General features: G+C 66.4%; 5 protein-coding genes across 5 annotated transcripts; 4 read left to right on the top strand and 1 right to left on the bottom strand.

The window, feature by feature from the left end:
- Positions 1–552: 552 nt before the first annotated feature.
- Positions 553–2051, top strand: PMI1 (Mannose-6-phosphate isomerase; the record flags this gene model as incomplete). The annotated part of the gene is made up of 4 exons (XM_069348890.1): positions 553–693; positions 732–981; positions 1111–1566; positions 1636–2051. 4 exons carry the CDS (start codon positions 553–555, stop codon positions 2049–2051), a joined length of 1263 nt encoding a protein of 420 aa, XP_069212434.1.
- Positions 2052–3243: 1192 nt separating this feature from the next.
- Q8F55_000234 (uncharacterized protein) lies at positions 3244–5074 on the top strand (the record flags this gene model as incomplete). Its single annotated transcript, XM_069348889.1, has 6 exons — positions 3244–3252; positions 3286–3553; positions 3641–3793; positions 3901–4232; positions 4381–4748; positions 4798–5074. 6 exons carry the CDS (start codon positions 3244–3246, stop codon positions 5072–5074), a joined length of 1407 nt encoding a protein of 468 aa, XP_069212433.1.
- Positions 5075–6572: 1498 nt separating this feature from the next.
- On the top strand, positions 6573–9434 carry Q8F55_000233 (uncharacterized protein; the record flags this gene model as incomplete). Its single annotated transcript, XM_069348888.1, has 8 exons — positions 6573–6714; positions 6969–7786; positions 7851–7975; positions 8012–8146; positions 8183–8272; positions 8308–8605; positions 8642–9226; positions 9261–9434. The coding sequence occupies 8 exons, from the start codon at positions 6573–6575 to the stop codon at positions 9432–9434; spliced, it is 2367 nt and encodes a 788-aa protein (XP_069212432.1).
- Positions 9435–9695: 261 nt separating this feature from the next.
- Q8F55_000232 (uncharacterized protein) lies at positions 9696–11032 on the top strand (the record flags this gene model as incomplete). The annotated part of the gene is made up of 2 exons (XM_069348887.1): positions 9696–10764; positions 10830–11032. 2 exons carry the CDS (start codon positions 9696–9698, stop codon positions 11030–11032), a joined length of 1272 nt encoding a protein of 423 aa, XP_069212431.1.
- Positions 11033–11136: 104 nt separating this feature from the next.
- Positions 11137–11908, bottom strand: Q8F55_000231 (uncharacterized protein; the record flags this gene model as incomplete). The annotated part of the gene is made up of 5 exons (XM_069348886.1): positions 11137–11236; positions 11275–11376; positions 11507–11581; positions 11626–11722; positions 11776–11908. The coding sequence occupies 5 exons, from the start codon at positions 11906–11908 to the stop codon at positions 11137–11139; spliced, it is 507 nt and encodes a 168-aa protein (XP_069212430.1).
- Positions 11909–13356: the final 1448 nt, after the last annotated feature.

Raw genomic sequence — 13356 nt, 5'->3', positions numbered from 1 at the left:
TCGTCTCGAGGCGGTGGTGTGCCAGTGCCATCTGGACGAGCTGCAGTGCCACTTTGTCCGAGATCGGGCTGCGGGCGGAGTGCTGGCGGCCGGCGAAGGGCTAAGTGTCTAGCCAAGGCCGGCAGCCCAATGACAGCGGCCTGATCACACAGGCTCACCAAGGCCTTGACCGGAGCACAGTGCTCCGGGGGCCTGGGGCGACTTGCTCGTCCTCGAGTCGTGCCCCAAGCCGCGCAGCGGGCGTGAAAAGTTTGCGAGTAGCTACGGGGGTGACGGCGACGGCGACGGCGGCGGCAGCGCGCACGACGGCATGCATGCAGCGCTCGTCACCCCCGCTACGCCGACGCGCCGCCGACGTGCACGGACTTGTCTGCCAGTGCCGCCGGTGCTCGGGCCGGCTGCGGGCGGGACCAAAACCCTGGGCAGCCTCTTAATCTGGCGGGCGCGTTGCGCGTCATGGCGGGGAGTGAGAGGGAGGGGAGGCTGAACGGCTTTGACACGACTTTGCATTGCAACGTTGCATTCACCCACTCCCTCACCCACACCACCACCATGTCGCCCCCCGTGTTCAAGATCGCGCCCGGCATCCAGGCGTACGACTGGGGCAAGAAGGGCGCGTCGAGCCTCGCCGCGCAGCTCGCAGTCGAGAGCGTGCCCGATTTCGAGATTGACGAGGCCAAGAGCTATGCCGAGGTGGGTGCGGTGCGAGGCCCGCTCGCTGACCCGCAAAGCTCTGGATGGGAACCCACACCACCCTCCCCAGCCGCGTCTCGGCCACGGCCCTCCTCTCGGACCACCTGCGCGCCCACCCAGAGTTCATCGGGGCAAAGGTCGCCGCCCGCTTCCCCGACGAGGCGAGCGTCGGCCAGCTGCCCTTCCTCTTCAAGGTGCTGTCCATCGGCACGGCGCTCAGTATCCAGGCGCACCCCAACAAGGCGCTGGGCGCCAAGCTGCACGCTGAGCGGCCCAACATTTACAAGGGTGCGTAGACTAGCCCGGGCGCCAGCCCGGGCGTGGCATCTGCGTGGCATCCTGTGTGCACCTGTGTGGTGTGGAGGACACAGGCCTCGCTCACCCCCCCCCCCCCTCACACCCCGCTCACACACCCAGACCCCAACCACAAGCCGGAGATGGCCATCGCGCTCACAGAGTTCCGCGGGTTCCTCAACTTCCTCCCTCTCCCCGCCATCGTCGAGCACCTGCACAACGTGCCCGAGTTCAAGGGCCTCATCCGCCACGAGAGCGTCGAGGCGCTCGTCGCCGTCGCTGGGCCCGATGACCCCGTCACGGCGCCCCAGAAGGCTGCGCTCAAGGCCGTCTTCGGCGACCTCATGTCCGCCCCCGAGGACAAGTACCGCCCCGCCGTCGAGGCCCTCATCGCGCGCTACAAGCGCGGCGAGGTGGCCGAGTGCGAGAAGGCGTGGGCCCCGCTCGCGATCCAGCTCGACAAGGACTTCCCCGGCGACGTCGGTGTGCTGTGTGTCTTCCTGCTCAACGTGATCGACCTCCAGCCTGGAGAGGCGGTTTTCCTCGGCGCCGATGTGCCCCACGCGTACATCTCTGGCGGTGAGTGGGGTGTGCGGTAGCTACAGCTGTCCCTCCCGGTTGCAGGGTCACACGCTGACGCGCACGCAGACATCATGGAGTGCATGGCCCAGTCGGACAATGTCGTCCGCGCCGGCCTCACGCCTAAGCTCCGCGACGTCCCGACCCTCGTCGAGATGCTCACGTACGAGGCCGGCCCCGCGGACAAACAGGTGCTCGAGGCTGTCGAGTTCAACCGCGACCCCGCGACCAAGATCTACGACCCGCCCATTGACGAGTTCAGCGTGCTGCGCGTGCATCTGGCCAAGGACGAGGTGACGACGCACCGCCCGATCGAGGGCCCGTCGATCGGCATTGTGACCAACGGCGAGGCGCTCGTGTCGTGGGGCTTTGGCGAGGAGCTGATTGTCACGCGCGGCGACGTCTTCTTCCTCGCCGCGGGCCACGAGTACAAGTGGCAGGCGAGGAAGGACAGCGAGATCTTCCGGGCGTTTGTCGAGGCGTAGCGCGTAGCGCTGCGAGCGGAGCGAGCGGCGTGAGCCGTAGGAGCGGGCGGGCGGCACGCCGGCACGCGTATAGTGTATAGATGCAGGGCGGCAGGACGATGCAGGACTTTGGGTTTGCGTGGGTGTGGGTGTGGGCTGGCTGACGGACGGGGCGGCGACGGGCGCGCAACGAGGGCACAACCAGCCGGCGCAGCGGCTCCGGGTCGTCGCTCGGCCCGGGATGGCGTGAGTCAGGCCGGCGTGTGGGGGCCGGCGCGCGACGCGTGCGCGAGCTCGGGTATCACCAACGAAGGGTGCCGTGGCGCTGTCTGAGCCGACTGCCGACTGGCGCCGAGCCCAGCGCCCAGCCATTCCAGCACGTGGAATGGGGCTCGCTGGATCGCTGGACGCGATGAAACGAACAAGCAGCGCGCGCTGAAACGCCGCTGCCGCGGTTGTCGGCGACTGAACCGGCCGCCGAGGCGGGCTCGGCGGCCTGGCCAGCGCCGGCGAGCAGGCCTGCCGGCAGCGCGGCTGTCTTGCTCGCGTCCACGGCGTCGGATATCAGACGGCTTATCACACTTGCTTGAGCACGACGATCGTCGCGATGGCCGCGAGGGCAGGTCACGAGATTATCTGGAATTTCGCATTGCGTGCTGGGTGGGGGTAGGTCGGTGGGTCCCGAGCGAGGAGAGCTCTCCTCGCGCGCGGCGGCCGCGTGCGTTTCAGCGAGGCAGCGACGAAACGACACATCATGCACCGATGACGAGGTCGCGGATCTGGAATTGGCTGCTGCTGCTCCCAGCTCGTGCACAAACAAACCGAGGGCAGCCGGCAGAGGGCACTGAAAACACATCGCCCCCTGACACTCGCTCTCATGACGGTATCGGGCTGCACTGCCCAGCCTCCAGCCCCCCGGCCAGGAACTATCGTGCTATTACTGGCCTGGCGCGGCTGGCACGCCTTGGCAGCGCGTTGGCGGCGGGCACCAGCTGCTTTCGCTACGGCCTGCACACTAACAAGCGAAGCACGCAAGGTTGCGCAAGGCGGCACGCGGGTGGTGTGCGTCATCGGCGAGCGTCGTAGGGGGGGGTGGCCTTGGAGACGGTGTGTGGGTGTGTGTGGCCATGTTTTTCATGTGAATGGGCGGGGCTAGCAGGTATATGTAGCCGCTGATTGATCTGCGGTCTGCGGGGCAAACAGGCATTCCACAATGAGCGAGGTGCGTGCTGGGTGCTGGCGCAGCTGACATCAGACAAAGACACACACCTACGCGCCGGACCGCGCCTCGGCAGAGAAGGCGAGCGACGCCGGCTCGGCCGACGTCAACGTCTTTGCCGCGCTCGTCGCAGACGAGGAGGGGCACGATATCAAGTACCGCACGCTGTCGTGGCAGAAGGCGACGCTGCTGCTCTTTGGCGAGTATGTGTGCCTCGCCATCCTCGCGCTGCCGTGGAGCTTTAGCGTGCTGGGCTGGGTCACTGGGTTGATTGTTCAGATCGGCATCGGGCTGATCACATGGTGTGAGTGGCGCGGTTGGAGCGCCCGCCCAGCCCGCGACGTCCGCCTCGCTGACGCTCGGCGTAGACACCTCGTACATCCTCTGGCAGTACCAGATGCGCCACCCCGACTGCCACGACATCTGCGACATTGCCGCAAGCTCTTCCCGCGCTTCGGCCGCCTCGCGTACGAGGCGACCGCCGTCATGCTGCTGCTCAACAACCTGTTCGTGATCGGCTTCCACGTGTTTACCGGGGCTAAGAGTGAGTGGGGGGGGGTCATCCCCCGTGTTGTGGCGGGGTCGTCCCCCATGTAGCGGCGGGGCCATCCCCCGTCCAGTGAAGCTCGCCGGCTGACGTCGGCTCGCTAGTCCTCAACACGCTCGACGACTCGAAAATGTGCAACGTCGTCTTCCAGGTCGTGTCCGCCATCATCGGCATCATCCTCTCCCTCCCCCGCACGCTCAACCACGTGTCCATCATGAGCGTCGTCAGCGCCAGCTGCATGGGCATCGCCATCCTCCTCTCGCTGGTCTATGTCGGCATCGAGCCCCACCCGGGACAGGGGTACGGCAAGAACGGCGTCTACCCCGGTCTCGGGGAGGTGCGGACCGCCGCCGGCATCCCCGGGGGCAGCGTCAGCTTTGTCGACGGCGTCAATGCTATGCTTAACATTACGTTCTTGTGGATCGGGCAGATTCTCGTGAGTAGAGTGGGCTGGTGGGGGGTGCCACTGGCGTGCCGTGTGCCACAATGCCCAACAGCCGCCCCGGCTATTTGCTGTGGCAGCCATGATAGCCCAGCCGCCACTCCTCGCCGCTCGCTGCGCTCGCGGCTCGCTAACCCCCCAGTACCCCTCGTTCATCGCCGAGATGAAGGAACCCCGCGACTTCCCCAAGGCCCTCGCCGCCCTCACCCTCCTCGAGATGATCCTCTTCCTCATCGTCAGCGTCGTCGGCTACCACTTCCTCGGCCAGTACGCCACCGCGCCCATGATGGGCTCGCTCGCAAACACAAAGTACAAGAAGAGCGCGTTCGCCTTCGTGCTCGTGCCCACCGTCGTCATTGGCGCAATCTACTCCAACGTCGCGGCAAAGTACGTCTACAACCGCATCCTCGGCAAGAACTCGCGCCACACGTACTCGCACACCATTGTCGGCTGGGGCACGTGGGTCGCCATCGTCGTCGTTATCTGGGTCATCGGCTTTGTCCTGGGCAAGTGAGTAGCATCGGGTAGAGGGGAGAACGGCCCGCTAACCACCCCCCAGCGTCATCCCCTCCATGGGCGACTTCCTCTCCATCATGTCCGGCGCGTTCGACTCGTTCTTCGGATTCTTCTTCTGGGCAGTCGCCTACTACCACCTCAACCGCGGCAAGCTCTTCTCGTCCGTCTCAAAGACGGCCCAGTCCATCCTCAACATCTTCATCTTCGCCATCGGCGCCTTCATGCTCGGCCCGGGCCTGTACACGTCCATCAAGGCCATCATCCTCGACTATGCGGGCCCGACCCGCAAGCCGTTCAGCTGCACGCCTGTGGCTATTTAGTGTTGTTATGTGATTGATTAGTGTGTCGTGTGTGGGTGGTTCGGCGATGGACAGGGCAAGGCGGAAGTGCTGGGTGGGGTGATGGTGAACGGAGCCATGTCTCACGCAGCAAGTGTCATGATGTTGGCGTGAAGACTTTGGGCAGGTCAGCTGGGCGGCCTAGTCAGCGACACTCAAGCCCGCCGGGCTCGCTCAGCGCAAACTTTTCCGGCACTTCGGTGACGAGACTTGTCAACAAGCCCATGCCTCAGCGGCGCACGACCTGCTCCTTCGCCTCCGGTGCACCCGGCGCCGGCGGCAGCTCGCAAACCTCGCTGCCCTCGGCATCGGCATGCGCATCGGCACGCCGCCGTGCGCCGCGATATCCGGGGTGACGCCGCCGCGGGCCAGTCGGAGTGGCCGCGGCGATGGCGTGCTCGCCTGACCGGCGGCAGCGGTGCCGATCAGCCTCGGACAGTGCACGGCCTCGGCTGAGCGACCTCTGGCGTGCTGGCATGTCCCGGCCGCGCCGGCGCCGTTGCGAGCTCAGCTCCGCCTGCGGCGGTGGTGAGCGCTGCGCCACCGCCACCGCCACAGGAATGGCGATCGCGAGCACGGCGCAAGTCGTCGTCGAGACGACCGAAGCTGGCTGGGCGCCACGCCGCCACACTGTCGCTTGGAGTCGTGCCCTCTGGCGGTTAGCGCTGGGCCGAGCTGCGCCGTGAAGCGCCGGTCAAGTGCGATTGGGGGAGGGGCATGCCGCCGGCGACAGCGGCATGCAGTGGGGTTTAGTTTGGTGTGCCAAGGCCGGATCGATCTGTATTACGAGCGCTGTGCCGTGCTATGGGCCGGTCTGGAGCAGGTTTTTCACTTTGATCCGCGCGGGCCCCGCGTTTGAAAGAGTGGGTTCACACACATTGTGGTTGGTCGTGTGTCGCCTGGCTCGGCATTGGAAGCAGGGACTTCGGCTCGGAGAGCCTGAAGGTACGAGTGACTCTGACGCCGACAAGGGCAGGTAAGCAGCCAAAGCGAGGCAAGGGCAAGGGTGCGGCCAGTCGTCGTAAGCAAAAGAGGCAGAGGAGAGGTCCGAGATGCACCTTATGCAGACCGGTGTCGCCTGTTTGAGCGCCGTTTGCGTTGACGCGGGACAGGCAAAGCGCCAAGAAGGGCGGTAAAAGGAGGCTCACGTGACTTTGGCTCTGCAGATCGGCGCAGCAGAGCGCAAATCAACAACAAGGGCACCCACCCCTCCAGGCGCGCGCCGCCCACCGCCGCGCCGCCCGCCGCCGCCCAAGTGCCGCGGCACCCACCCCACTCCCCCCCTCGCCTCGTCGCTCGTTACCCGACGCGGCAGACACTCTGCCTGCAGGTTTGATCAAGCCGGCCGGCCACTCACCTGACCTTGCTTGTGCTTGGTCTTCAAGACGACGACCCTCACTCGCAAAGACCACTTGGTCGACTGCCCATATCGCATCGCATCGCATCGCATCGATAGTACACACTACACACTCCACTCCACATGGCACACAAGTCGGCACCCATCGCGACCCCGGTCGCAGAGCCAGCCAACCCTCTCGACGCCGCGGGTCCCAGGAACCGCAGGCGTGGAGGGGGAGGACGCGGCAGCGTCGTGAGGAGCTCGCTCGAGCTCGTCTTTAGCTGTGAGTGGGTCGGGGCTGGCCAGTGGAGCGTCGTGGAGGGGAATCTGGCGGCCAGGGGTGGAGGAGCACTGGGGGGTGGGAAGCGGCAGACATCTTCCTTGGGGTTGGGGGGAGGGCGGGCCGCGTCTTGCTGGCCCAGCTGGGTGGGTGGGTCGGCGAGACTCATCTGCGAGCGCAGCGAGGAGCAGAGGAAGACGAGGAAGGCGGGGGGTGCTACGACGATACCCGCGATAAGCTCCCACTGACGCACCCAGACTCGCGCTCGCAGCAGCGCTTCAACGGAGGCCTCCCGTCCGCCCCCTCGTTCGTAGAGTACGAGTGGGGAGCACAGGACGGCGACGCGACCGACACCGAGCTCGACGAGTCGCGCCCACCGTCAGAGTATGACGCTGAGCAAGGCTACGGCTCGGGCTACGGATCAGGCGACGAGCGCACCGAGGCCGACGCCGAGTCGACTGCCGGCGACGCCTTCTTCTCGGCCGACCCTGTCGGCCTGCCGCGGAGACCGTCCGCCGAAACCTCGCTCCCCACCGTCGCCGAGTCGCACGAGGAGTCGACGTCGCCCACGTCTGGCCCGTCGACGGCCGTCCCGACGCCAAGGACAACGCCCCTGGCGCTGCCGGGCAAGCGCGGAGGCATCCTCAGTTTCTTCAGCTCGACGCCCCCGGCGACCGTGCCGCTCAGCACGTCGATTAGCAACTCGTCAAACGGCAGCCAGACGACGCCCCGCCCGCCCGTACGCCTACTCCCTGATGTTGACGGCCCGCCGGGATACCATGGCCCGCGGACGCTCTCGGGGGCCAGCAGGAAGCGGCCGAGCCTCGTTCCGCCCGACGCGTTCGAGAGCAGCGACGACAACAGCCCGAACACTTCACCCCAGGCGCGCAAGGTCTCGATCGCGACCGAGCGCACGCCGCTGCTCGGCCCCGACGGCTCGCGACGGAAATCATGGGCGCCGGATCGCCTGCTCCCCCCTGGCGAGTCGCCGCAGCGACGCACATCTTTCTCCCAGCAGCGCCGTGTATCCAGGGCAAAGGTCGCTCCAAGGGGCGAGAGCACGGACGGACAGGCGGTGAGTGGCCGAGCGGGCCGAGCGAGCCGCGCGCGCCGATCGCAGCACTGACTAACGCGCTCAGCTCTTCAACGCCGTCGCGGTTCTCGTCGGCATTGGCCTCCTCTCCATGCCCCTTGCGTTCTCGTACGCCGGCTGGATCTGGGGCACGGTCATGATCATTGGGTTTACGTGGATCACTTGCCATACGTGGGTTGAGCTCGTCGAGTAATTCTGACCCGCCAGTGCAAAGCTCCTTGCCAAGCTCATGTTCAACGATGCCAGCCTCGAGGGGTACACTGATATTGGACGCAAGGCGTTTGGCGGCTGGGCTGGCAACACGATCAACCTGCTGTTCTGCCTCGAGCTCTTCACCTTTGGGTAGGTTTCGATTGTACGATGAACCTAACACCGCAGCGTCGCCATGACCGTGCTCTTTGGCGACTCGCTCAACGTTGTCCTTCCCTTCCTGACGCCGAACGAGGGCAAGTTCCTCGGCTTCTTCCTGTAGGTCCAGCCGACCGGCCCAGCTCTAACCTCAGTGTCCTCCCCACCGTCTTCATGCCGCTGCGCCTGCTGTCCGTCCCCTCGATCCTGTCGACCATGGCCACTGTCCTCCTCGTCGGCATCATCCTGTTTGATGGCTTCTACAAGGCCGAGGCACCGGGCTCGATCCGCGACCCCATGCCGACCCACTGGGACCCCGAGACGACCAACATGAACTGGCTGGGTGGTGTGGGCCTGATCCTTGCCGGCTTTGGCGGCCACTCGGTCTTCCCCAGCATTGCGCGCGACATGAAGCACCCCGAGTCGGCTGACCGTGTCTTCAACATTGCCTTTGTGAGTGCGTCACAAGCCACCTCTGCTGACGTCTAGTACACCGCAGGTGCCATTTCGTTCATCTCTGGCGCGGCCGGCTACCTCATGATCGGCGACCGCGTCTCAGACGAAATCACGCGCGAGATGATGGACCCGCGTTTCGGCTACCCCGTTTTGATCAACATTGCGGCCGTGTGGATGATTGTCGTCAACCCCCTCACCAAGTTTGCGCTATGCTCGCGCCCTCTGAACGTTGCGATTGAAGGCTTCCTGGGCTGGGCGCCTTCGCTCGCGCCGGCCACGCCCCCTACGCCGCCTCCTCGTGTGCGCCGCCAGTCTGTGGTCGACCACCTGGCGTCGACAATCAGCATCTCGGTGTCGGGTGCGGGTGCGTCCGACTACCTGTCCACCGACGACAGCCATGTCCCGCACCCCAACCTGCCAAAGTCGCCGTTGACGACGACGTTTGCGGCGGACCCCGAGTTCCTCGCTCGCGAGACGCGCAAGGGCACGATGCGTATTATCAGCCGCACCGTCATCACTGCGGCGACTGTTGCCGTGGCCATTGCTCTGCCCGGCTTTGGCCGTGTCATGGCGTTTATCGGATCGTTCTCGGCCTTTTTAATCTGCATTGTGCTTCCAGTGAGTCGGCCTGTGAGGACGTGGCTGACGGCAGCTCTCATTCTACCTCCGCCTGCAGTCGCGCATCCCCGGCGACAACGAGGACACGATGTCGAACCGGCTCATGCACATGTTCCACATTATCCTGCTTATCGGGAGTGTGATTCTGATGTGCATGGGGACGGTGTGGTCGTTCCTGCCGACGTCGGGGCATCACTGGGAGGAGTAGGCCGCACGCCGCTAGGCGTGTGGCCGGTGTGCTCATGCTTCGAGATCTCGCCTCTGGTACCATCTATTCAATCATCTTTCTCTTTGATCAGTCCATCTTGTATGCAAGTGTGTGTGGTGCTACGTGGGCATGGGGTGTAAACCGGCGCGACTGATTCGACCGGCCGACCGGCCGGGTGGAGGCGTCGCGGGTGGAGACGAGAGCCGAGCCGAAAGTCGGCGACCAAGTCGAGTTTGACTTGTTGACATACGCTCGCCCACAATGCTCCCCACAGCGCTGCGGCGCGGCCTCGGCGCGCGCCTTCCCCGGCTGCTAGGAGCAAGCACTGCGCCTGCTGCACCCGCCCGCCGCCCATCACCGCGGCGCGCAGTATCGTCGTCGCCGTCAGCAGCAGCACGGCGGCCCATCGCGCTCGACCTCCCGCCTCCGCCCGAGCCCCCCATCTCCGCGCCCGAAGCCGACACCCCGCCCCCCCTCCCGCGCGCCATCAACCCGCGGCGCGCGCTCCTCCTCCTCTCGATCCCGCAGCCGCCCTCCACCTGGCCCTCGCATCTCGACACGCTCTCGCCCCTCCTCCAAGCCACAGGACTCAAGCTCAAGCGCGCCGGCGTGGCCGTGAACGCGGTGTATGACGGCTCGGGGAACGCCCCCTTCCCCGCGCTCGGACAGCGCGAGAGATATCCCGCGCGCCTGCTCTACGCCGACGGGCGGGCGTTTGCGTTCCCCCACTTCGACGCCGGCACGCTGGCCACCCCGGCGTGGGCCGAGGCGGTGACGTACGAGCCGGCGTTCTCGCCCGTGCCCAACGCGCTGGCGTATGCGGGTGACGCAGAGGTGCTGGTATGTACCCACGCCTCGCGCGACTGCCGGTGCGGCGACCAGGGCCGGCCGCTGGTGGCCTCGCTGCGGGAGGCGGCCGCCGCGCGTGGCCTGCGCGTGCCGGTGCGCGAGGTCGCCCATGTCGGCGGGCACAAGTGGGCGGCGAACGCCGTCCTCCTCCCGTCGTTGGACATGCTGTCCAACCTCGTTGCCGCCGACGCGCCCGCGCTGCTCGACTTTGTGGAGGGCAACCGCGCCCCAGGGGCCATGTGGGCGCACTGGCGCGGCCGCTTCGGCCTCAGCGAGGGCCAGCAGGCCGAGGTGTGGGCCGCGGTCTCTGGGCCCGAGATCAAGCCCGCCGCTGAGGCGGAGGGAGAGAAGGTCCGGCTTCGGTTTAGGACGTTTGAGGGCGAGCTGCGCGATGTCGAGGCGCCGCTGGGCGCGAGCCTGCTCGCGGTTGGGAAGGAACACGACCTCCCCGCGCTTGAGGGGACGTGTGGCGGAAACCTTGGTGAGTTGCCCCCCCCCCCCGCGCACGCCCGCTCGCTCGCTGACGCTCGCTCGCCCGCCCGCCAGAGTGCGCAACCTGCCACCTCTACCTCAAGCCCACGCCCACCCCCGCGCCCGTCCCCCCGCCGACTGACGACGAACTCGACATGCTCGGCTACGCCATATCCTACCGCGACGGCCAGAGCCGCCTCGGGTGCCAGGTAAAGGTCACGCCCGAGCTCGCAAAGTGGGTCGCCGACGGCGGCGTCATCGACCTGCCCCGCTTCTAGCCGTGGGCCCGCGCTGTAGCTTAGACTGTAGATACTGTACACATGCATATGCTGCTCTAGATGGCGGCGACGACTGCGCCGCGCCCGCTCGCAACCGACCCAACCTACACCCCGCCGCCACCGTACCGCGCAAACCCGCGCACGTCGTCGAGCAGCTGCTGCAGGATCTCGGTGTGCTCGTCCTCCTGGTTGTACCGTTCGAGGCTGGCGTCAGCGGGGCGGCGTACAGCGTGCCAACTCACCTTGGGATCAGCGCGACGGCCACCTCGACCTTGTCGGGGCGGAGGTACATGATCTGCGCGACCTCGAACTGGTTGAGGAAGCCGGGCCGGGCGGTGAGCGCGCTGGAAAGTTAGCTGGCGTGTCAAGCCACGGAGGCTCGGGCCGCGGCGACGCCAGGCAGCAGCAAGACTGCGACCAGGCGTTGCCGCCGGACACCGGCACCGGCACCACACCAACCCCAACCCCACTCACGCGCGCATGCTCCCCGTCACGTTCGAGTCGGCATTCGCAAACTCGTTGACGTAGTCCACCGTCTGCTTGTACACCCTGCGCCGTCAGCTCACCCCGCCAGCAGCACCACCCCGACCCACTTGTTATCCGGCGGCGGCGGGATGTTGGGCCCGTCACGCGAGATCTGGAGCAGGTGCTGCACCTCGCCGATGGTGAGGGCTTCTCCGTCGCCAAAGTCTGCGGCGGTCAGCACGCCTCGTCTCGCCATCGAGCCCACGGCCCCGACCCACCGCCAAACTGCAGCTTGGTCGCGTCCTCCTCCTGCGCCGCGCCGCGCCGGTGGAGGGGCCCGCGCTGGGCTGGCCGCGCGGCCGAGCTGCTGCCTGCTAACTGCGCCGCTGTGGGCTTTGACTCGTCGACCATTGTGTGGGCTGGAGTCGGGGGTGTCTAGTGGTGTTGCTAGAGCTGGCTAGACTTGAGTTGCGCGGGTCAAGGTCGTTGTTGTTGAAACTTGTCCGCAAGTGTCGGTTGTCGGTGATGCATTGTGTCTTGCAGCAGCAACGAGGTGGAGATTGGCCAAATCGCCGGTTGCAGTTGCAGTTGCCGCTTTGGGCAAGAGGGTCGAGTGAGGGGGTTACGTAACTAGGCGGTTTGGGTGGCGTGGCAGCCGCAAGGGGGAGGGACAAAGGGCAGAGGACCAGAGGGGTGAGTGGCACCCCCGCCCCGAGTGAGTCGACGGCAGCCAAGGCACCAACTCGTCCACGGCACCGCGGCTCAAACACCCTCGCACCTGGCAGGCAACCCCTCAACCCGCCAGCATCAGCGCAAAGGGCAAAAGGGTCTGTCGGGCAAACTGGGTTAGCCCTCAAACCGGCCTCGGCTGTCAGACTGGCAACAACGTCTCTGCCCCTGCACCTACCCTTGTTCTGGCCAGCCAGCCCAGCCAGCGCAGCGCGCCTCAGGAGATCTCCTAGCACGCTCGAGCAGCAAGCAAGCATCAGTAGTGCTAGCGGCGGCTGGCTGGATGGACGGTTGCAGCGACGCAGCGACGAGACGACCAGCGAGCGACAAGAACAGCCCAACAACCTTGGCACTTCTTGTGCATCATCATAGAGCTGTAGCAGCTCATCTCACACTCATTCCCATCCACATCCACCCCGGCGCGCACCTACGGCCAGCCAGCGCAACCCCCAGCCACCAGCACACGCCCCGCCCCGCCCCGGCTCATCGACTGATGATCGCGCCACCGCCGCCGTCTTTGTGATTGATCACGAGAGACCCGCCGTCCATCCGTCCTATCGCACACCATCAAACGGCCCGGCGGTGCACAAAGAGCGAGGAGCCGTGACCCTGTCGTTGTTGTCGCTGCTCGCTGTTGCTGTCGCCGCCGCCGCCATCGCCGTCGCCTCCCCGCCCACCGCCGTCCACACCACGACGATCACCGGCCCGGCGTTGCGTTGCGCTAGCGGCAATCACATCCACTCGCCGGCAGCACCAGCACACCCACCACTCACTCGCCACTGGGCGCCAGTATGCCTCGTGAACTGGTGACGGGCCCCTCTTCTACCAGTCTCAGTTCGCGCGGGTCGTCGTCGTCCCAGTCCAACACGCCCTTCGCGACCCCGCCGTCGTCCCCGCCAGACGCGAGCACTATGGCCTTTCCGGCCTCCGTCTCGCGCATCCCCCTCTCGGTCACGCCGTCAAAACCCACGCTGATTGCAAAGTTCCGCTCGGGGTCGTCGTCGAGCAGCTCGAGTCAGCAGCAACAGCAGCAGCAGGCACCCCCGCCAGCTCCGTCGTCGGGCTCGGGCATCCGCGTCCTCGGCTCGTCGTCGACGCGCCGCCCGTCGCAGAGCACACATACCAGGGGT

Source organism: Vanrija albida, assembly GCF_041260175.1.
Source record: "Vanrija albida strain AlHP1 chromosome Unknown contig_1, whole genome shotgun sequence".
In the NCBI taxonomy this organism is placed as follows: domain Eukaryota; kingdom Fungi; phylum Basidiomycota; class Tremellomycetes; order Trichosporonales; family Trichosporonaceae; genus Vanrija; species Vanrija albida.
The sequence above is the reverse complement of the archived record's forward strand: the minus strand, read 5'-3'. Positions and strand labels throughout refer to the sequence as shown.